General features: G+C 43.7%; 1 protein-coding gene across 1 annotated transcript in view; it reads left to right on the top strand.

Moving 5' to 3' along the window:
- Positions 1 to 24,766, top strand: part of msna (moesin a) — a 109,032-nt gene that overhangs the window by 65,385 nt on the left and 18,881 nt on the right. The window contains exons 3-5 of the mRNA XM_072505582.1: positions 16,972 to 17,067; positions 20,719 to 20,993; positions 23,531 to 23,614. Coding sequence (XP_072361683.1) covers positions 16,972 to 17,067; positions 20,719 to 20,993; positions 23,531 to 23,614 — 455 coding nt within the window. The remainder of the gene's footprint in view (positions 1 to 16,971; positions 17,068 to 20,718; positions 20,994 to 23,530; positions 23,615 to 24,766) is intronic.

Below are 24,766 nucleotides of genomic sequence, written 5' to 3'. Positions count from 1 at the left end.
GAACAGGAATGGATCCCGTCCAGCATGGAAGATGGTGGCACCACCAGGAATGGTGGGAACATCTGTTTAGCAAAGTTTTGTATTTGGAAGTACCTAAACATGTCCGAATCTCTTTCAATTCTTCCAGGCTGCCAACCACCCCTCCAGGAATAGATCATACACTCTCTGTAGCCCTTTCCCCTCCCACACCCCAAACGTAGCATCTAACCTTGCTGGTGTGAACAGGTGGCTAACACGGGTAGGGCCAGCCTTGACCCTTGCCCCTTGAAATGTTCACTTGTGTTACCTCCTTACTTTTAAGTGGAGATGACCGCCGGGTTTGTCGGAGGAAATGGAAGGGAAGCTGTGCCCCCCAAACTGGACCATCTTCATAACCCAGACTCCATGCGCACCCAGTAAGACTCTGGGTCCCCACATCTTCTCTGCAATAGCAGCCCAATAATAAAATATCAGATTTGACAACGCATTTCCTGCCCATATGAAGCATAATATAAGCCACCCAATCCCTGGAAAAAGGACTTTGGTAGAAGAGGACACCGAAATAGAAATAAGAATCTTAGCAAGATATTCATCTTGATTGAGTGAGCCATGTCTGCCAAGGACAATGGGAAGCTGTCCCAGCTTTGCAGGTCAACTTTGACCGTGCTCACAGGGCTAGTATAATTCAAATTGCCGAGCCCAATCTCGTGTCACTGGAACTCCCATACACCAAAATCTCAACCCAGCTAGGCGGAAAGGTAGTATCCCTAGCCCGGCTCCCTTCTCCAAAGTGCTGAACAAATCAACAAAAAATACTCGCTCGCATACCTATGGTCCACTCCCATGACCTCAACAACAAACTTCTGGCACTCGTTCCTAGTCTCCCTGTCCATGTGTACCTTAAATGATATGATCTCCCCCCTAATGCGACAGCCCTCCACCCCATGTGTCCGGCCAGCCTCTAACACCTGTCTACCAAGTGGGGAGCATGGTCAGAAATAACCTCCTCTGGGTGAAAAAGGCAGAATATGCAACAGTGAAGAGTCCCATCCGTGATGAAAGCCTTATCCTTGAGTACACCGGGGGATAAAAAACACAAACTCCACTGCTGGGGTGCATAAACACACTCTCGTATACACACTTACTGAGACTTTCCTTCCAATGTGCCCCTCTGATCAGCCAAAACCTTCCTGCCTGGAAGTGGATCCTCTTATTGATTAAAATTGGCCTGCTATCAAAGCTGGAAAAAATAACCTGGCTCACCCAGGCCTTCAGAGCCTAGTCTGGTCCTGCCCTCTCAAATGGGTCTCCTGTAACAAGACCACATCAGCCTCCAAACACTTTTGAATTTTCATAGGCCCCACACAAGGTGATCAGCCTTGTCGGGAGTGACTCGTCTCTTTATCTATGGTTGACTTGGTTGACCTGGAGGTCTCCACCGGCTCCGGCAACCCCACCATCCTGAAATTCCATTGCCTCAACCTGTTTTCCAAGTCCTTAACTTTTGCCTTCAGGCCTTTGTTGCTCTCCACGGGCAGTATCTCTGCTTCCAGAGAGGTGAACTGCCACTCGCGCCTCGATAAAGCGTCCGTGAACTTCAGCATTTTGCCGTGCCCTTTCACAGCCTTCGGCGTCTTACCCAGCTGCTCTCTGATCGGGTCCAATGTCGCCTCAATTTTTTGAAAGACTCTTTTCCATGCCAATCCAACTCTGTCCATCTGCATCCCAAACATTTCTCTAGTTCCTGTGCCATCACCACAGCTAGTGTGTCTACCGTGATGGGCGTGGCCACCCCCTCCATCATCTCTCCCTCCGATTTCCTTCCTCACCAGACTACCAGTCTGGGGTTTCTTTCCAGTGAGTTTTTTTGGATAAAATATTTGACATGGCTCCGTTGACTAGCCCTTACCCAGTTCGGCCAGCTGGGTGTAAACAAAAATCTCCCAAACTATGGGCAAAAGAGGTAAAATAAACGAGGACCCTAGCAGGAGCCACCTTTCGTCAGCTCCCACATGACATCACCGGAAGTCATAATAGGGCTATGTTAAATGTAAAACATCTCCTCTTCTTGTGAAGCCGGTGTGCTTGGTAAGCCGGGCATTATTTGATTGCAAAGTGGTACCTAAAGAGACCTTGATTATTTTTAACATTTTAGATCGTACTTCCGAGTTTCTTTTTTACAGAGGGAGCGGGGAGCAGAGGTGAGGTATGTTGATCATTAGGAATTATGTTGGGTCATGTATGGATATGTACAAGATCCTGAGGAGAAGATTTTTAATGTTCATAACTTGTTTGGAGAGTTTCCAGATGTTTTTTTTTATGTAGCCAGTATTGGGTAAGGCTAGTGACCTGAATTATGAGTGAGATACTTGTTGCAGCGCAATTTCCATCTGCAGAACGTATAGGTAAAATGACTGCAGCCCATGGTCTGCATTTCTTGCCATTGAGCAGACCACAACTCTTTTGAGACATTAAATTGCGACCGCATTCTTTCTTTGCATCTTTATCATGCCATGGGTTTTGTAAAAGGTGCTAAAGTTATATTAGCTAGCTTCATTGGTGGTTGTTCTTCTTGAGAGTTGACATCCCCCAAGTCACGTGTCCCCCAAGTCATGGTGCCAGCACAATTTTAATGATCTGCTCTGCCAATTTTCATGCTTGCCATTTTATTTTCATTTTTAAAAAGCTTGTCAAATAACCCTTGAGGCATTTCAGCAGCCTGTGGATACAGCACTCAATCGGATACAATGCTGCAGCATGCTATGACAATGTAGAAGGCGATTAAGCCAGCAATGGGGTTTCTTTCCTGCCCTGTGCTTCAGTCAAGGGCCGGATGTGAGAACTTCCTGTACACTTGGGACTGTACGCAGAGTAACGGACTAATTCTTGATCTCATGCAAATAAGTTTACAAGCTGTTCTATTGCAGAAATGCTCTTGCTGCTGAAGTTGTCTGTCTCTTTGTTGGAAATTTTGACGAGTATTGCACAGGCTGCTCAGGGTAACTGTATTAGTTAGTACATTTGAGAAGGAAGTGGATAGATAGTTTAATACATGTTTTGTGGCGTGAGAAAGCTGGTGTAATTGGCCTGTACTGTCTCTCGGCAGGAGTCATTTGTGCTACTCCCCTGGTCTTTTCGCTGTAGCACTTTTTTTTTTTGATGCTTATCCAATTTCCTTTTGAATGCCTCATACTCTGAGTAGTGCACCCAAGTTGCAACTACTTGCTGTGTTTTGAAGCAGGTTTTTCCTCACGCCATCTTGGGTTTTTTGCTAATCATTTTAAATTTGTCGCCTCTGGTTCTAAACACTTCGACCAATTTATTTTCCATCTACTCTTCAACCCTCTCACCCTTCAAGGCACACCCTTCAAGGCAAACAGCCCCAGCCAAGTCTCATTCCTGGAACCATTCTTTCAAATCTTCTCTGCACCCTCCCTCAAGCCTTCATTTTGTTAGTAGCTCTTGTGCATTTTCCTCTGCTCCTGATGCTATATCCACCCTTTCTTCACGGGCGGCACACTGGTTAGCACTACTGCCTCACCGCTCCAGGGACCCAGGTTTGATTCGGACCTCCGGGTAATTGGCTGGTTCTCTGTTTTTCCTCCCCCAATCCCCATAACGCCAAGGGGAAATTTAGCATGGCCACCAAACCTGAACATCTTTGGACTGTGGGAGGAAACAGGAAACTGGAGCACCAGGAGGAAACTCACACTGGGAGAATGTGTAAACTCCAAAGTTGCCTTTCATTGTCCGGGAATCGAACCCAGGCCTCCCATGTGGCAGGTGGGAATTCTACCACTGAACCAGCAATGCAAGTGACAATGATTTAACTTTGTTGTTGTCTCCCCTGCCCCCATGGTCACTGACATGTTTAACCTTTTGAAAGGAGTTTAAAGAAAATGACTTGTTTCACTGTAACATCTTCTTTAAATTTATTCTTTCAAAGGATGGGGGCATCGCTGGCAAGGCCAGCAACTGTTAATCCCTAATTGCCCTTGAACTGGATGGGGTTTTATGAACAAACCAGCAATGGCTTAATTGTCATTAGACTTTGAAAATTTAGATTTTTATTGAATTCAAATTCCACCATCTGCCAAGGTGGAATTCAAACCTGGGTCTCTGGATTACTTGTCCAGTGGCGATACCACTACAGCACTGCCTCTCTTGTCCTTTTAATGTGTTCACTTTCTTTCCTTTTGAATGTATCCGCCTCCAAGAAGCCTCAGTTTGGGCTTAATGCAACAAGCCTTTAACAGTGGAAGGGGCATAAGTGAGCAATTTCGGGTTAGCTTCAAAGGAAAATAAAGGTTAGCACCTAATCATGCTGCCTATTTTACTCCCCCGCTGAACCTAACAGTTGTACTCTATTGTTTTTTTCTCTGTTCAAGCCTGGGGCCCTGCAAACTAAATTTGAATTGTGCAGTGTACCTAATTTCTCAGCATTTATTTCCTCCATGACTGTGTCAACTGCTCCAAAAACATGCTTTAAAAAAAGACAAAATTGTCACAGACAGTGGTTATCAAAGGGTATAAAAAAAGTGGCACAGTGGTTGTCACTGCCAAGGACACAGGTTCGATTCCCACTCTGGGTGACTGTTTGCTCTTGATCTTTTCATTCAGAACTGTCAGCGTGACCATTCAGAACTGTCGGCGTGACATTGATCGTCTCCGTTTCTCTGCTTCTCTGATCTCTGTTGCTTTCTGAGCGTGCTGCACTCGCTCAGTTCAACCCTGACTTTGTCGTCAAACCAGCTGACAACGGTGGGGCTGTCTGACATACTGACCTCTACCTCGCAGAGGCTGAACACCAACTCTCGGACACTTCCTCCTCCCTCACCATGGACCATGACCCCCACCAGCAAGCTTCAAGCCATTGTTTCCAGGGCTGTCACTGACCTCCATTCCTCTAGAGATCCTCCCTCCACAGCTTCCAACCTCATAATCTCGCAACCCCGGACAACCCGCTTCTACCCCCTTCCCAAAATCCACAAACCAGACTGTCCCAGTTAGCCCATCGTGTCAGCCTGTTCCTGCCCCACCAAACTAATTTCTTCCTATCATGACTCTATATTCTTCCCTCTCGTTCAGTCCCTTCCCACCTACATTCGGGATTCCTCTGATGCCCTACATGAGACAAGAACTTCTAATTCTTCCCCCCCCCCCCCCCCCCCCCCCCCCCTCTTTACCATGGATTCTCAATTCCTCTATATACCTCCATTCCCCACCAGGATGGTCTGACGGCGCTCCACTCTCCCAACAGAGGCCTGAATAATCCCCATCCACCACCATACTCCTCTGTCTGGCTGAACTTGTCCGCTCGCTCAACAATTTCTACACCTCCTGTAAGGAGTCCATCCCTTGTAAGACACTATTCACAGCACCCTATGCTGCTCTCGCTCATGTCGTATTTGCCTTGTTCCACACTGTAACCAATTCCTTATTTGTCAATGTACGTTATCGATTATTCTTTTTGTTTACTGTGAAAATTCCCTTGGCCACATAAAAATACTTTTCACTGCACTTGGGAACATGTGACAAATCAATCAATCACTCCCACTCTCCCTGTTCCTTCAACTCCGTTGCATCTGGTCTGATGATGCCACTTTCTAAGACCATGCTGCTGACAAGTCTTCATTCTTCCTTAATCATGGTTTCCCACCCAATGTGGTCGACAGGGCTCTCAACTGTCTCTGACCCATCTCCCGTATCTCTACCCTCGCTCCTCTCCCCTCTCACTCTCACTCTCACTAACCATGCAATCGCAGAAGGTATAACACCAGCCCCTTCCTCCCTGCTCACATCCCAAGGGTCTAAACACTATTTCCAAAGGAGGCAGTGCGTCACGTGCACCTCCTTCAATCTGGTCTATGGTCTCATTTCCTAGTCCCAATGCGGTCTATGGAGAGACTAAACACAGACTGGGTGACTGCATTGCAGAACACCTCAGGTCCATCCGTAAGCAGGATCCAGACCTTCCTGTCACTTGCTATTTCAACTCGCCCTTCTGCTCTCATGTCCACATGTCCATCCTGGGCCTCATTTGCCCAGGGCCTACTATAGTGTTTTGGTGAAGCCCAGCACAAACTGGAGGAACAGCCCCTCTCCCTCCGATTTAGGCATGTTACAGCCTTCCGGACTGAACATTTTCAACAACTTCCGACTGTAAACTCTCTCCTCCACCTTCACCCCAATATATTTCACTTGAGCCCATCTTCTGTTCCTTGTCCTAGGTTGTCCATTAACAAATTCTAATCTCTTTTTATATGCCACAATCAGCACTCTTCTTGGCCTTAATCACACCCATTTTCATTCCCTTTGTCTTTCTGTCCACAACATCTTTGTCAATCTCCACCTATCGCTGGCACCTTTTCCAGCCCCACTGCTCTCTCTCTCTAACCCCCCCCCCCCAACCCCCCGGGGCCAACAACAGCAGAAATCTGACCCTATTTCTAGTTAACTTCAGCTTTGACAAAGAGCCATCCAGACTCCAAACGTTAGCTTCCTTCTCCCTCCACAGATGCCGTCAGACCTGCTGAGATTGTCTAGTTATTTTGGGTTTTGGTTATCAATTGGTCATGATTATTGAAATGCAAATGTCTCCTCTTAGTCATTACAAAGTAAACAATAATTGATGTTTAAGAGCTGTGTTAGTGACTGGTTTTGCTCCTCTTCATTGCCCAGCTAATGAAGATGGTCACAAGCCACACCGAATGAAGGTTCTAGTTTCGGTGCTGAGTTAGCTGATCTTGGCCAGGATGGTATAGTAATTGGATACTAAAGCTGGTGCACCTCACTCCTGGTTTAGACATTGTGTGGTAGGGGAGTAGAAATACCTAGGATTCTTCCCACATTACCACTAACTAGAAAATGTTGGGTGTGACCAAGCTTAAGGTTGAATAGCCTTTTTCCTTGAAGCAGGAATCACTTTGCTAGGATGAGTGCCTTAATTCTACTTTTGCATATAGTGTCACACTTTTTAACCTGAGCTGGCGTGTGTGGGTTGATGGCTTCAGCCTATGTTTAAATGCTAATATGAAGTTAAGAGGGCGGGGGTAGGGGTGGTGGAATAAGTTGGTTCATGCGGAGTGTTTACCCACGGTGAACCTAATACTGGAATAGATGGATTCTATTTAATAACATGGTGCAACATTTAAGCACTATTTAGTAGAGTCCCAATGGGAAATTCTTTACCACACCCCAAATCCTGTTTCAGAGAAAAAGAAATGTCACCTGGGCTAAGCGACACGAGATAAAATATAATTGAGATATTTATACGGTTCCTGCTTGCAGTGTTTTTCAAACTTTTTTTCCCGGGGACCCGTTTTTAGCAACCGTCTGACCTTCGTGACCCACGCCAACCGACTTGCGCGACCCACCATTTTCTCTTACATTGTTTGTGGCCCCAATGGTCCCTTTGTCCCTTTGGTCCCCCGAACTTGGGGGAAAAAAAAGGCTGCGACCGTATATATATAAAAAAAATGCGGCTGTACTGTACATGTGTGCCCGATCATCGGCGTGCATGCGCATCGATGATCGGACACGCATGCGCAATGCGGCCGCGAATATTTTTTATCTGTTCCTGGCCATTTTGAAGGCTGCTTGCAGCCAGCATTATTAAAAGTCGGCTGTTGCGCGTGGATTTGCGCGATCGGGAGCGCCGCGACGGATGGCTCCACGACCCTCCCAACATCCACCCGCGGGTCGCGCCCCCGAGTTTGACAATACCTGATTTCAAGCATCTGGTGGCACAAATGTAGATTCAGTTCAGGAGGTAACGTTATATTAATGGGGCAACTTGAGGGTCCTTTAAACTAGTTAAAATAGTTTATACTATTTTCTTTCAAAATCTTTCATTTCATAATATTTTTTCAAATTTCTTGCATTGACCGTTATGAGCTAAGTCACGAAACCAGCTTGTGGGAAATACTTGTGACAATTTATTTACTGATTCCTTATCAAAATGGCAGAAAGACCCGTGACCTGAATATACTGTGTTGGTTGACTCTATTCGAATTTCACACAAGCCTGGGCATGCTATGTAATATATTGCAGGTCATAGTTCTTAAGCCAGCACTGTCATCAGCATGAAAAGAGCAATTTTGCTCCATTGTTACCTGGGTGTTGGATTGTTGAAGTTGAATTAAGTTGCCAGGTCTCCAGATCAACATATACCTAACAGACCATTTGGGACATTACATCTTTCTGTCTAGATGACTAAACCAAGAAGTACCCCTCATGCACAGCAGCTAACCATTTCCTGCCTCTATGCTCAGGGGTGTGCTGTAAACCCAAAAGATTGAATGTGGCCATATATGGCCTTGTACATTTTGGCTACCTCAGCCAAGAATATTAGTAATGTCCTGCCAAAGTGGCCACAGACATTCCAGTCTCTTGTGTTATGTCTGAATGAGATGATAGGCTTGTGTAGATCATTGCATTTCGGCGTTGATTAGATTGCCGTGAAACCGTGTGAATGATGAGGTTGTAAATAAAAGCCTGAGACTTGACTGTTCAAAGCACAGCTCATTAACTCCTTCGAGCCTATAGAGAAAAGGGACAGTGTTTTTGATCCATGTTTTTTTTGGAGTAACACTCTTACTGGTTACTTTTTAACTTTTCAGTTCCTCTAGTTTGCTCAATGAGTCAATGCCTTGTGTGAGCACAGCAAGCATTAGTGGGTGTGCAAATGTAATGATCTGTGGTGCAGAAGTGGGGGGGGGGGGCATGGTGAATTTAGTTGCCATTCTGAGGTTGATTGGCTCAATGTGATTGCACTGTTCAAGACTTTATTAATGTCCATTTGCATTCTATTGAATTTGAACATTTAATGCTTTACATGTTTGAGTCTAGAGTGGAATCTGAAATCGGAAGTAAATACCATTTTAAGATAATGTGTGAACATTTCCTTTTGGGCGACTAATAAATGTCAGCACATTGGTGTTGCCTCTTCCTTGCCCTGCCCCCTCCCTCACTCAACTGGCCTGTAATATTGCAACTGCATCCTAGTATGAATTTAACATTTTTAAGCTGCCTACTTTTTGTTGGCAGAGGAAGAACAGGAGGCTTACCAAAGCTTATAGCATGCCAACCCAACAACCCATTGAGCTGTTGGGTGGTTAGTTACCAGGAAAGTGGCAAATAGATCCACCAAACACCAAAAAAGGTGCTTTTGGTCCGTTCCACTGCACGTGAAATTACATGGGCCACTTGGGCCCATCAAAAAAGTATGGCATGTTGCTGACCAAACATGCAGCTTAACGAAGGCATGGAAACCTGCAGGTATGCCAGTTGTGAAGTATGTAAAGCTTGGAGGGACTTGGGCCTCAGTAAGAATGAAGTTGCTGGTTAATTATAGAGCTGGGATGAATAGTAAATGTTAGGCAAGGAGACCAAGAAAACATTGAATATGAAGTACAAGCTGAAATGTGTAGATTGTAATTTCAATAAGCTTTTATTCACTCTTTCTTTTCCCCCCCCCCCCCCCACAAGAGATGTGTTGTTTTTGTAAATAGCTCAACTTTTTCTTCTGATTCCAAAGATCCATCGCATTTCTAAAAATGAAATCGGTTGAAGGACTTTTGTTATAAAAGGTAGCTTACGAAAGCTAATGTGTACCCAATGCAAAATGGCGGTGCTGCAATGGGGCCTATAGCTTTCCAGCAGCATTCTTTGTGGCGTCTCTCTTTTTTTTTTTTTAGTAACTTAAAATCCATCCCCCCCCCCCACACACACACACCAGTACTGGCATGATGGCACAGTGGTTAGCACTGCTGCCTCACAGCACCAGGGACCAGGTTTGCTTCTGACCGTTGGTGATTGTGTGGCATTTGCACGTTCTCCCCATGTCTGTGTGGGTTTTCTCCGCATGCTCCGGTTTCCTCCCACAGTCCAAAGATGTGCGCGTTGGGTGGATTGAGCATGCTTAATTGCCCCTTTGTGTTCAAAGGTTAGGTGGGGTTATGGGGATAGGATGAGGGCGTGAGCTGAGGTAGGGTTCTCTTGGTGTGTGAGTGCAGCCTCTGGGCTGAATGGCTTTCTTCTGCACTGAAACCAGATAAAAAGCAGAAGAACTGTTCGTTATTTTGATTTGTACAGTACTAAGAACACTGGCGATGTGCACCAAATCTGCAGTCGATGTGCACCAAACCTGCAGTACAGAAACTGGCTCTTTTGGCCCAACTGGTTTGGTGTTTGCTGCATTTGAATCTCCTTCCACACCTTTATCCAACTTTCTCATCAGGACACCAATGCCATTTGTCCCAAGCCTACTCCTTGTGGTAACCTGTTGCATGTTCTTCGCTGTTGGATTTGTGATTTTATGGGGCGGGATTCTCTGAGCCCGCGCCGGGTCGGAGAATCGCCGGGGGGGGCGGGACATTCCCGCCACGCCGGGATGCGATTCTCCGGGGATTCGGCGCCAACCGTGCTGTCGGTCGGGGGCTGCTGGAATAGGCCCCTGCGGCGAATCTCTGCGGGCGACAGGCCGAATCCCCGCCGAGTCCCACCGGCGTGATTCCACCTGGTACCACCCGGTGGGAGTTCGGACCCGCGGCCACAATGGACGTCCTGGGGGGGGGGTTCTGGCTCCGGGGGAGGCCTCCACGGGGTCCAGGCCCATTATCTGGGGCTTCCGATCGGCAGGGAGCCTACCTCCTTCCGCGCGGCCCGCTGTAAGGTTCCCGACATGTTGCTCCGCGGAGACGGCAACCACGCTGGTGCAGGGCGTCCTGGCGGCGGAGCAGCTCGCAGTACTCCGGCACCGTGCTAGCCCCCTGAAGACCAGTGAATTGCTGGGCCAGGGGGCCTGTAGGTGCCGGCGTACACCACTCCGGTGTCAACACTTGGCCGGGATTTCGGAGAATCCCGGCCTTGACTTCTTCTTTTGGTCTCCTGCACAAATTGAAATGTGTTTTATCTACATTTACCCCACTGGCCTAGTTTTGCACTCTCCAGTCTTCTATGTAGCCATTTACAATTCTGCAGATCGTATTTGGCGTCACACCCTCTTGGTATATGTGGCTTCTGTGAACTGGGTGATGCTTGCCCTATCACATTACAGGGCAGTATTTTCTCAGGCTGTTGGAGGCAGGTTTGGGGACAAGTCCCATAATGGCAACATTCCAACATGGCACTCCCTTCTGGATTCCTTGGAATGGCATTGAAGGTGAGCGGGAACTCCCTTTGATCTGTCCAATAAGTACATGAGGTAATAGTAGTTATGCCAATTATGCTCTCCTTTGCTCTGATTCCTGGATTTTCTAGCCTTGAACCCTGTTTATTTTTAAATTATTTTTTCCCCTCAAATTAAGGGGCAATTTAGTGTGCCAATCCACTTACCATGCGCATCTTTTGGGTTGGGGGGGGGGAAGAGAAGAGAGGGGGAGAATGTGAAAGCTCCACACGGGCAGTGGGGTCGATCAATCCTAGGTGCCATGAGGACCACAGACCGGATCAAACCCTGGTCCTCGGTGCTGTGAAGATCAAAATAGACCACATCAACATGTGCTGTGACTGGCAATGTGCCTGTTGCCTGGAAGGCCTACCTCCCTCTCCTATGTCTCCCTCTCCTATTGCCAAATTGCGTGCTCTCTTTAAGGAGAGAAGCAGAGAGGACTGGTAAATTTTGTGCGCAGAGGAGGGAAGGACACTATTTGTTGAGGTGACCGTGAGACACGTGTGTGAGAGAGCTGCAGGTAAGCGAGTTTCGGCTGCTTCGATCGGGATGCAAGATGTCTACATAAAGAGGAATGAGTGGAGTTTCAAGGTATGCTGAACTGAGGTGTGCAATGCCAAGAATGCTGGGCAGGTTGGTGTAAGCCTCGACACCTGAGAATATTTTGCCACTTGACCTGTCATGCCCTCTTGATGTGCTGTTTCCAGGGTGGAGGGATCACAGTCCTGCTGCTTACTTTCTTAGCCACGTCTATCTGCAGCTGCTTGTTTAAAATGGTGGTTCTCTTCTTTTGTCTATGGCTCCCCTGATCATGGAGACACACATGGAACATGCGTGAAAAAAGTATTTATTCTTCATACGTAGAAAGGTAACCAGCAATTCTACGTACAGCCAATTGTGTCTTTTACTGTGGAGCTAAGGTGATCTGCGACTCTCGTTGTCCGTCCTGCTACTAAGTGCCTGTGGGTCGTCCGTCCCCCGGTATATGTATGTCTCCATGTGGTGTCTGGTTCCATCTACTGGCAGGAGGTCATGACTGTCACTACATGTATTGATCATTAACATTGGTACTGTTATATACATTGGTGCAACTATGCACAGTTTTATGCCTATGTGCATATCACCTCTTCCTCTCGGTGAGCTCACCACTACAGTCCCACATCCTTCAAGCAAGGCCTCCCAAGTAAGAGCAAGAGAACCAGGGCTCAACCTTCCCACATCCCTCTCCATTCATGTGGGCACTACAGGCCTAGAATGCCAGTGAGCCTTCTGACCCACCTTGTGATTCCTTTAATTTGAAATCTGTCCTTTTTCTTAAATGGCTGGGTTTCTTATTTGCATAGCACCCTGCTCCCCCCGGCCCCATTCCTCCAAATTGGTCAAGATGGGATTCCAGTTGGTTTGCTTTGTTTAAGAGCAGCTGCCTGGTGTGCTGTGCAGAGTTGGGTTCCAAACCTGAAATATTCCCAATGGGTGGCAGACACGAAGATGATGAGATTACAGCCACCATTTTAAACCAGGTAGCATCAATTAAATATTCATTGCAAAATTTTGAGTGCAGGTGATACAAGGAGGGAAAGCTGGGATTGAGACGGTAAGTGTCCCAAAAAATGTTTAAATAATCTCCAGATCATTCTTGCACCCTCTCTCCAGTACCTCTCTGTCCTCTTTATAATATGATGTGGAGATGCTGGCGTTGGACTGGGATGGGCACAGCAAGAAGTCTTGCAAAACCACATTATAAGTCCAACAGGTTTGTTTTGAATCACAAGCTTTCGGAGCACAGCTCCTTCATCAGGTGAATGATGAAGGAGCTGCGCTCCGATAAGCTAGTGATTCAAAACAAACCTATTGGACTTTACCTGGTGCTGTAAGACTTCTTACTATTTATAATACAGAGATTAAAATTCAGTGAGTGTAGCCTAACCAAGGTTCATTAAGAGAAAAGCAAAATCTAAATAAAAACAGAATGCTGAGAAACCTCAGGATGTCTCACAGCATCTGTGGAGAGAAATTGGTTAACGTTTCGTATGGCTGCTTTTCAGAGTTATAAAGTTCCAGTTTAAGCACGACTTTCCTGCTTTTCAATGCTTTCTCTTTTAAAATGAACACTTACTTGTTTGTTTTTTCTGTGTCCTCATTAACCTGTGTTGCTACATTTTTAAATGATTTTTAATATCTGTACCCCAGGTCTCTGTTTTCACCTCCCATTCAAACTCCTTGCTATTGAGCCAGGTGACTCCATTATTCTTTTGTCTCACACTGGTCGATATTAAAATGTATTTTTCCCTTAATTTCTTGGCCATTCTACAAACTTCCTGTGTATTTTGTCCCTTTTTCTTTTTATTAAAGGCACATCTCAACTTGGTAATCTGTTAGCAAAAATGTCAGTAACATGGGTGTACACTTTCTAATTGTACAGTGAATCTTTAAACATTTGAAACAGTGAAAAGTCTTGCAGTTTAGTTTTTTGATTTCTACCCTTTCAAATATATCAATGTGTCTGTCGAGTTTTTATTAGACTGTATAACACTAGGTCACAAATCTTGTAGCTGTCAATGGTGAAACAAACCATGGCCAAACAAGCATTTGGTACACCATGATGAATTGTTTATTTAGATAACATAGCAATACACTTTGTATACCGGTGCATGGCATTTTTCGTGGTTTAGACTTTATTTCCTAACACTATTGATTCAGCTGAATTTGTGGCGCTATTATTTGCGTATGCTTCTTGCAATTCTTCAGTGTTCTAATTTGTGAACAAAAGAATGGTCTGTCATTTCATTTTCTAATCTATTTAATCTGGTTGTGTGTACGAAAGAACGGATCTGTGAGTTTGTATTGATCATTGTCTCTTTGTAAATGAATAACTAAACTCATGGTTTACTTTATTATAATACTTGCATCTGCCCATTATTCTTGGCTGTAACCTTTGAAGATTTTCAGATTGGGCGAGACTGGTTTGACTATCGTTTAACTTTTTTTTAGGACATCTTGGGGATGGAATAAGTCTAATTATATCTGAAGTGCCGGGCTGAACTCGAATGGATCTTACTCTAATATATCTGAACAATAAATTAGTATAAAACAATTTGGGTCTAAGCGTGCACTAAAATAAAAGTGAATGCTGGAAAACTAGTGAAAATGTGCTTGAAATACTCAGCAAGCATGGTAGCATCTGTGGCGATAGCGTTCATGTTTCTAAGTCGGGGTGCTCTTTCAGAGGGTCGGTGAGGACTCGATGGGCCGAATGGCTTCCTTTTGCTCTGGATTCTCTGTTTCAATGACTCTCCCTTCAGTTCTGAAGAAACATTGAGAGGGTGGAAGTGCAAAAAGGGAAGGTCTGGCTGATTAAATAATTAAAAGATCCTCTTGATCAAAAGGCAATGGAAGTGGTAATGGTTGTAGCAAAGAAACCACACGTTGGTCCAGAGTGAAGTGTTAATGGCAGAATAATGAATTGCTGTGTCTGAAAGCAAAACCATGAAAACAAGATGGGGTGATTTCGATCTTGCATCACCTATCTCTAAGCTCCAATTTATTCAGTCATCATTTGTGCACATTAGGCACATGTTTAAGAAATAGTCAGGGAAGCATTTCAACTTTTCATATGAATTTATATTTGTACTATAAAACTGCATTACATACAATTAAGTGCTTTGCAGATTTCGATTTGTAAAGAAATCTGAAGGCGGGGCAGGGTCAGTTTTTTTTGGTGGTGTTAAGGTGGAGGGATTGATGGGGACAATTTTGAACCTATTGCACTTATCCGTGTAACTCGCTTTGATTTCAGCAGATTACGTTATCAGTTATTAACCGAAAAGACCACGACACACAATTTCACACTTGGAATATTACTTTTGTTCTTGCTACTAAATTAGCATTATATATCTTGTAAATATTTCTAATTTAAATCAAAACTCTGATTTCCTGTTCCATTTTCAAAAATGTCAACTACAAATCCCGTTTAAAATGTGGTAGGTTTTTGAGGGTTCGTTCAATTCTCCTGGATCTAAACCAAAGTGTGACGCAGGTTCCATTGATTCACTCTGATTTCCTTAATTTCCCCAATTATCTCCCAAGATAGGGCAGGGGTAGAGAGGAGGAGAGTGTTTCTTGGTGATCGGGCAGCAGCCTGGAAGAAGCTGGTGTCCTTGCCCAAGATATGCCTCTCATTGAGGTATTCCAAGAGGCCACTATAATCCTAGGTGTGAATACCTCTCGCCGCCATTCCGGTAACACACTTGAGTTCCCCTTTCGATCTGCAACTCCAAGATTAAAGCTATCAAAACCAACCTTTTCTCGTGCCTGTCCTACATTTAAAAATTACAATTTCCTTACATCCAATATTCCATAACTTTTTAGATTGTGTGAGTAATCTGTGCCTCAGCCATGTGCATTTCTGGGTGCATTCAACAAGAGAAGTGAAAGACCGTGGAACTCCTGTTAGCATGTATTCCTTTGTGAGAACTAGTTGTAGGCAATTCAACCCCTCAAGCCTGCTCCACCATTCAATAAGATCATGGCTGATGTCGTCTTGACTTGAACTCTACTTTCCTGCCCATTCTCTATCGCTCCAACCCATTACTAATTAAAAATCTGTCAAATTTACACTCATCCTGGCATTTACCGTACTCGGGTAGTGAATTTCACAAATTCACCATCCTTGAAAGAAGTAATTTCTACTCGTCTGTTTTAAATCCGTCACCCCTTATCCTAAAATGATGGCTTCCTCTTTTAGATTGCACCACCAGAGGAAGTATCCTTTCTGTCTAATTTGTCATTCTCTTTATCATCTTGTCTACCTCAATTAGATCTCCTCTCATTCTTCTAAACTCGAGTATAGGCCACGACTGTTCAATGCATAATGCCTTATCTCTGGAGTCAATCTCATGAAAGTTGAGCAGGTTGTGCTGGTAGTAGTTTTACTAAACCCCTGTGCAAACGGGGAGAACATTTGATGCAGAATTAGTTTGTTTGCCATTTTTACGCATGTTTAAATTTAAGGTAAAAGTAAATTACATGATCTAAATGGAGATCAGATATTTTCAACACTTAATCCAGCACTCATTAATATTTTGTGAAATATCAGTTTTAAATGTGACGTGTGTGTACAGTTTAGATTTCAGCATCACAATAAGCAAAACGCTTGCGACTTTCCCAAGTTTTTAATTTAGCTGGGCGTGACACCAGTCGAAAGAAATGCTGCCATCTTGAATGAGCTACCTGGTGGGTGCACAGTACCACAGTGGGTAGCACTGCTGCCTCACAGTGCCAGAAACCTGGGTTTGATGCCAGCCGTGGGCCACTCTGCCTGGAGTTTGTACGTTCTCCCCGTGTCTGCGTAGGTTTCCTACGGGTGCTGTGATTTTCTCCCACACTCCAAAGAGGTGCAAGTTAGGATGGAATGCCCATGCTAAATTGCCCCTTAGTGTCCAAAGATGTGGAGGTTGGGTTACAGGGTTGTGGGCCTGGGTGGAGTGCCCATTTGGAGGGTCGGTGCAGACTCAATGGGACAAATGGCCGCCTTCTGCACTGTGGGGATTCTATATGTTGATTTTTTTTATTTTTATGATCTGTTTAAAATGAACCAAAATAGCTTTAGGTGGTTTTCTGTCCCTGCAATGCTATCCCTCAGTCCCACCACCACGCCCATCCCAAAACTGCAACAAACATTCAATGCAGTGCTATTCAATATCCGCTATTGCCCAAGTTTCCTTTTTTGTACTTGGGGGAAAAAAATGCCTTCTTTACACTTGTGTTGAATAGATTTTTTTCTCTCTTACTCTGATGCCCCTGTTTGTGTTCTTCCTTAGGTCGTGAAGACCATTGGGCTTCGTGAGGTCTGGTTCTTTGGACTTCAGTATCAAGATACAAAGGGCTTCTCTACCTGGCTGAAACTCAACAAAAAGGTCCGTTACTAAATATGCTTTGCAAGTGCCACATAGAAGAGTTGTCATTGCTTGCTAATATTCAGGGGATAAGTAAGTAAATTGTCTGTTGTAAAGGATTAAAATTTTTAACACTTTTTTTTTTGGTTTTGGAGAAGCGGTGGCGTAGTGGTATTGTCACTAGACTCCAGAGACCCAGGGTAATTCTCTGGGGTCCCAGGTTCGAATCTCACCATGGCAGATGGTAAAATTTGAATTAAATCTGGAATTCGAAGTCAAATGACCATGAAACCATTGCCGATTGTCATAAAAACCCATCACTAATGTCCTTTTTAGGGAAGGAAATCTGAGGTCCTTACCCGCTCTGGCCGACATGTGACTCCGGACCCACACAGCGATGCGGTTAACTCTTAACAACCCTCCGCTGAAATGGTCTAGCAAGCCACTCCGTTCAAGGGCAATTAGGGATGGGCAACAAATGCTGGTCCAGCCAGCGACGCCCACATCCCAAGAACTAATTTAAAAAATAAAAAAAAATTACTCCACCATACTATGTATTTATATAACCGCTTTAAAAAATTTGAAATAAATCTTCTGGTACTTGAGGTTAAAAAAGACCACCAGGGTGCTGAGCCAAAGGAGAAGATCTGAAGGGGTGGTTTACTTTATTTATTTAATTAATTAATTTTTTTGCTGCCTCTGATGCAGGTTTCAGTGTTATTAAAGTCAGCAAGTCCATTTATTTACCTAATGGCCTGGATCTTGCAGCCCCAATGGTGGCGATTGAGTTATTTGCGGCTATTGGGGGTTGCAGTGGAGGCGCAGCTTCTGGGAAGCTGAATTGTGATTGAATCCAGACATTGTGGTTTGCTAGAATGGGCTCTTGGGGAGTGCATACTGATGGTCTTGCCTGGACTTGTTAGTGTGGAGACTTGGGCTGTTTGCCTGGTACTTGCCTCGATATTTATTTAGGGCTGCTGCTAGGAGCACAGCCCATGAAGCCAGGAGACGTGTCAAAGCATTCCCACTCCTGGCTCTGCTCCACGCTCATCTTGTCCATCCTGTCATTGTCGAAGAAGAGTTGGGTAGGAAATGAGCGTGCTGGTGGTGAGCACTATCTGGGCTGCTGGGAGGGCAGCTAGAACTGAAAGTAGAATAAAGGAAACATTTAAAATGATTAAGAGCAGTTATCATTGAGCTGAAGGCAGACTCAAAGGGGGTGTCTTCACTTTGTGTGATGTCAAAAGGAGGCATTGCTTTGCTGGAGATGTGCCTTGTCACTAGACCCCTCACTGGTGTATTCATGCTCCAGCAGGGGGTGCCTTGTCACTAGGCCTCTCTCTGGTGTATTCATGTTCCAGCAGGGAGAGAAGTACTGTTGTAGCCTATGAACAAAGCAAGAATGTAATTTTAAATGCAGTCAGCAGTGTAGGTCTCTTCTCTTCCACTGGCCACAAGATCCAGGCCAATATTTTCCAATGTGCATGAGAGCTAGTTGTTAAAACACAGTTGGCTGGCACCATTGGATTTAAGAAGGGAGACCTGAGAGATGGTCTTTTGGAGCCAGACTGCATGCATTGAAGATGGTCTTTTGGAGCCAGACGGCATGCATTGAAGAAAGTCTATCCTGTGTGATTTCAGATTTAAATTTATTGTTAGGATAACTTGAGCCACTGTGAGGATAACACAGGCCTACTGGTAGGTTATATTTAAATTGGTTATTTAACCTCTCTCCCTGTAGCCCCCTCTTGAGACACTGATTTCTGCTTTCTTTTCCTCAAAACAAGATTTTAGAAATTATAAAATCCAAACTTGACACCCATCCGACCATTATTTACTGATTGACGTGGTTGCCTGGGCCTTTTCCGTTCCGGTTCAGGCTACCACCGAAACATTATTATCATTGGCACTTCATTTGGCTTTCTTGAGACCTGTTCTGCCAGCTAAACTAGGTTGTCTGATCCTGGTTGTGGAGCTGAAGCGCTTAACACATTTTTTGGAGGGCTTGTACATTAAATCAAACTAGAGACTGTTCAAAGTCAATGAGACCTGTAGGTAATTTCTTTTTCCATGATTCACACTTGTGTACGAATGAAGGAATATTATAACTGTGGGGCAAATGTGACACTCAGCAGGGTTAAGTCCTAACTGGAATGACTTTGAAGAATCCTCATGGTCAAGAGGGCAATTCCACTAAACTGGATTGGCCTGTTTCTGGAGCGTGTCTTCTGTGTGCATTTTTCTCATGGGGGCTTTTCCTAATGCTGTACAAGCTCCACTCACTTGTTTGCCAAGACCTAATAAATTAAATCCTGTACTGCCCTCGTATAGTTGAAAATGGCATGCAGCCATCACACTGATCTGCATTGTGCAATGACTGGCAGTGCAATGTTTTGGATGAAATGCAAAAGAGCAGTTGGTGTCTCAGCTTTGAGAGCCAAGAAATAAAAGAAATACAATTAGTTAGAAGAACTGTCTTGCTTTTGCTATTTAAAGCATGTGTATTCATTTTTCTGATTCTGTCTTGCATATTGTTTTCAGGTTGGGCAAAGCAAAATCATTTTGTGCCTTTGAAATCTGGTCAGTCGAGTACTTTTAATGTTTACATAGTATATCTATTTAAAAAAGAACCCTGGAAATGCCACCATGTATAAGTTTTTCCCCCCCCCCCCCCTAAGCCACATGCCATCATGACTTTAAAAAATTGCCATTGTCAATGTACCCTGCGCCAGATGAACTGCAGCTGTTCCAGAAGTTGGCTCTCCACCAGCTTCTTGAGGGCAATTAGAGTTGGGCAGCCAATGCTAGCCTTGCCAGCAATGCCCACATCCCATAAAATAATTGGAAATACTGCGTTGTCAGGTGTACCACCTCGGTGAGGCATCAAGGTATTGACTGTCTAATGCCAAGATCCTGTCTGATCATTCAGGTGGATGTTAAGATTCAGTGATGTCATTCAAATAAAGAGCAGACATACTCCTGTTGTCTTTGCTATTATTCATTCTCCTGGTTGCTATTTTTGGACCAGTACCAGCCAGGAATGGCTGCTATATTTGCCATGCACGAAGGGATTCATTCTTGCAAACAGTTTTTGAAACATTGCAATGATGTGCTTTATAACCTTTTTCCACTTTTGTCATGAAGCACATCTGCAATGCCTCTGCTATCATTTTTTTAACCCACTGTGTTGGCAATTCTGAAAGAATAGCCCATTAAAACGTTCCTATTTAAAAACGTTTTCCTCCCTAATAAGCATCACCTGGCCAATTGCAGGGGGGTGTGAAGGTGCAATATAATTTATTTTCTGAAGGTTATAGCTCTCAATCTGAAACACAAATGAACTTAATGGACTTTATATCTAATTATTTTTTAACGATTATCGTTTGGCACTTGCAACCATCCTGTACTTTGTCAAAGTCACATCATTGCAGTTTTTTTTATGTTGAAGGTCAGTATATCCAAGCACAAGATCATGGTCGAGTTCAATCCTGTCGCTTAAAAGAATTGTGTCGAGGACTTCAGTCCTTGTCCGTCTGCACATGGAAGCAGAGTAGATTAAGAGACCAATATTCCAAGTGAAATTATTCAAATTGGACTAATGTACTTGTTTTTGATCATCTACATTTCTGCACAGACTTGAGATACATTAAGTTGTGATTTTGTGTGTTTTAGGTAACTCAGCAAGATGTTCGAAAGGAATCTCCACTGCTTTTCAAGTTTAGAGCAAAATTCTTTCCAGAAGATGTATCTGAGGAACTCATTCAGGAGATAACGCAGCGCCTCTTCTTTCTACAAGTGAAAGAGGGCATTCTGAACGATGACATCTACTGCCCCCCAGAGACTGCAGTGCTATTGGCTTCTTATGCTGTGCAGGTCAAATATGGAGATTTCAATAAAGATGCCCACAAAACAGGCTATTTGTCAAATGACCGTCTACTTCCACAGCGGTAAATGTCTTTCTTTTGCTTTACAATAATGGCCACAATTATTTTGCATCAACCTGAGCCGTTTAGTCTTGAGTTGTAGGTAGATGGATGAAGTTAAATAGGCAAACCAAAATGGCGCTACCTAAATTAAGTTTCTACATTGCCAAAATGTGATTCAGTGGTGAATGAGCACCACAGTTCAGGGATTCTGTGCAAGAGGCCAATGTTTTGCTTTGTTAATAAGATGACTATTAACAATCAATTTACAGACTATTAACTAAAATGAAATTTCTGATTTTATAGTGTCGGTATAGTAAAGAGCCATGGGCACAAAGGTCCCAAGTTTTGTTTTGGAAGCTTTATTAAATCTCTGCCAGGGCAGCAGTTAAAGGTTTGATGCCATAGCAGTGATGGAGCAAAGGATTAATGATCAGGCCTACTCCTGATCCCAATCTGAAGACCAATGCTGACATATATACATCTGATGATATATATGATGGGCTGAGATGTGATTGGTCAGGGGTAGAGAGCGATTGGAAATGTTGATGCATCATATTGAAATAGATATAGATTATTTAAGTTACATTTTGGTAAAGTTGAATTATTTTATGTTGGCCTATTTCTTATGCCATTTGTTATAGTGAACACTTTCCTCATTGTTTTGCATTTGTCCTCCTTTACTCTCCCATTTCATAGCAAAAGGACTGGTAGTTATTAACTTTCTGCATTGTACACTTGTATATTTTAGCTGAGCCAGTCATCTCTATCTCTTGTATAGGCTGCCTGATTTGGTTGTCCCAAATGTAGTCTTTGATTATTTTCTGTGTCTTAATCACATTGCCTGGCTTGTGCAGAGAAACCAAGGTAGCACAATGGTTAGCACAGTTGCTTCGACTCCAGGGTCCCAGGTTCGATTCCTGGCTTGTGTCATGTCTATGCGGAGTCTGCACATTCTCCCCGTGTGTGCGTGGGTTTCCTCCAGGTGCTCCGGTTTCCTCCCACAGTCCAAAGATGTGCAGTTTAGGTGGATTGGCCATGATAAATTGCTCTTGGGTTAGGTGGGGTTACTGGGCCAAGGGGATATGTGGAGTTCTCTTTCCAAGAGCCTGTGCAGACTCTGTGCCGAATGGCCTCCTTCTGCACGAAATTCTATGAATCTATTAATTTTTCTTTCCCACTTGCAAAATGGCCAAATGTCCAGGCAGTTGGATACAACCCAAGTTGTATTGCCTTTCTCTGATCAGTTTTTAGTCTTAATTCTTGCTTTAAATTGTTAACCTGGGTATATTTTAGTAATCCAATTTTGTTGAGTAGATTTTTAATGAGTTAAATATCCACTCTTCTTTCAGTGCCTGGAGACGCAGGTGATATTTCAATTACTAGTTTGTTTTTATTTATATATAACAGACTAAGGGATTTTCACAGTAATTTCATTGCAGTGTTTATGCAAGCCTACTTGTGGCACTAGTAAAGATTATTATTGTATCTCAATACCACCTTCTTCCCTGTTATATTACTGGCCCCCACTAGCCATTTTGTAGAATTTTGGCAGTTTTTAAATATTCAGGGGGGGGTTGTTGTATATGGACCCATGTCCAAACTATTTAGTCCCACTTGCTTAAGCTGAGGGATGTTTGTCTTTGAGAACAGAGCTTTCCATTTTGGTTAGCACCTGCAAGTATAGAGTACTCCAAATCATAGAAATCGATCCTCTACTTTGTCCCTAGAATGCATTGTAGCCCCAAGCTTGAGCACTGTCTGCTTCAATGTTTTCCATTGCACATACTAGTTGGCCTATGGTCTTTGGTGCTGAATTAAGGGCCTATTTTGTTTCTGCCTGGAACTAAAGTCAGGTTGCGCTAACTTAGCATGCTGGTTATAGGGATACAAAATATTATGTTCAAGAAACAAATAACATTTATTGGGAGTTTTTCTAATACTTGGTACATGGCTGCTAGGCAGTGCTGAAAAAGTTCAGGGTGATTGTTTCTTTCCCCCCCCCCCCCCCCCCCCCCCCGCAATAACTCTACCTGGGAGAAAGCCAAGGAGAAGCTTCAGATAGCCTGTAGTGCGCGCAACTCCCTTCGCACTACATTCTTGCCTCCGTTGAAATAAATGCACCAGCCTCCTCGCTTTTTTTTTTCCCCCCAAGACTTCAACTGTGGAACTCCACCTGCCTGGGGTTAACCCTACCTCTTGCAGTCAAAGTACTTTCAGCTTGGCATCACCTAAACACTCTTTGTAGGTTGATTAGTGGCTTAATGCTTCAAAATTTGATATCCAATCCTATGAACAGATTTGGTTTATGAATTTGCAGAGTGGTATTCCATTTTGAAATGTACAACTTCAGTTGAAAGTGCAGCTATCGATCTAAAAGTATGACTGCTAAACTGATGAATTTAATGAGATAAATGTAGGAATACAGCTGCACTGGTGCTTTTTCAGTTTTAAATAATCAGTCGCTAGGCATACACATAGGGATATAACCCAACTTATTTAAGATGACTTTCCTCTGGGAATCTGTTTTTAATGGTGCAACTATTCCTTCCTCCCTTCAGTGTCCTGGAACAGCACAAGTTAAACAAAGAGCAATGGGAGGATCGGATCCAGATCTGGCATGAAGAGCACCGAGGGATGATCAGGTATACCAGGAGTTGTCAGTGCAATCCTTTTGTAGAGAAGTTAATCTTTTTAACTAAACTGTGGAGTAATTTACAGTTAGTCTTACAAAAAAAATTTGTTCACTCAACAATGAATCTGAAATTCTAATATTGACTGAGTGGCAATTCCTTCAACGGCAAGTATCTTTGTTTAGGACCAAAATGCCAACTGTTTGCATTGACGCCCGCAGTATTAGCAGCAGAGACATGGCGGACTTGCATGCTGTGACTGCTTTTAGTGACAGATGTAACTTGGCTTATTGATGGATTGTGTGGAGTGAAGAAGAGACTGGACCATATTGTGTGGTATGCTAGAAGGTAGCCCTGCAGTTTTGAGTGGGGAAATTGTAGGCCTTGTATGCCTTCATCTCCATCTTCAAAATGCATCCTATATTTCATCGGTATGGTGTCCAAGTTGATCACGAACTAATACTTTTGGAAAAAGTCAAGATGTTTTGCATTGAATAAGGCTGTCCCAGCTTTCGATTTCATCTGTGTTGGATTTGGAACACCCAGGTATTCAATCCGTCGTCCATGTCTTGTTTATGGTGGTTACGTTTATGATGGTTACATTTGTCAATGTCAGGAGAAGACAATTAAAACTTGCAAATTGCTGAAGTATGCCTTTTCTTTAGATTACTGATACTATACAGAAATAAACCTAATTGAGTTCATTGTTCTGATCTTTAGTAAGCTGTAATTTGGCCACCTCCTTGAGACTGCTGTGCTTCCCAATACACTAATTTTTAAACTTCTGAAATGAGTTCTGGGCAAATTTATTCTGCATTCATTATAATGCAAGCATATTGTGTGTACTTTATTTTTACGGGTTTAAATTTTTGATTTTTCAAGTTCCGGACCCGAGTGAGTATAAGAGCCAGTGCAAATAAGTATGGTTTCTATTATATACATCTTCCTTTCTTTAAATTATATTGGCCAAATTAATTTAATTTCAATCAAAATTAAATTGTTGCTCATGACGGATCCAAATATTTTGTGCTTAACTTGGGTTATAATTATTGCCAATGAGACTCATTGAAAAGATGTGAGCTGTGTGCAAAATTAATTTCAGCAGGTCCTATGACGTGACCCTCACCAACCCCCAACAGAACTAGGGAAATATCCAGGAAGCCA

Source organism: Scyliorhinus torazame, chromosome 5 (assembly GCF_047496885.1).
Source record: "Scyliorhinus torazame isolate Kashiwa2021f chromosome 5, sScyTor2.1, whole genome shotgun sequence".
Classification (NCBI taxonomy): Eukaryota; Metazoa; Chordata; class Chondrichthyes; order Carcharhiniformes; family Scyliorhinidae; genus Scyliorhinus; species Scyliorhinus torazame.
This window is presented reverse-complemented; position numbering and strand designations above follow the sequence as displayed.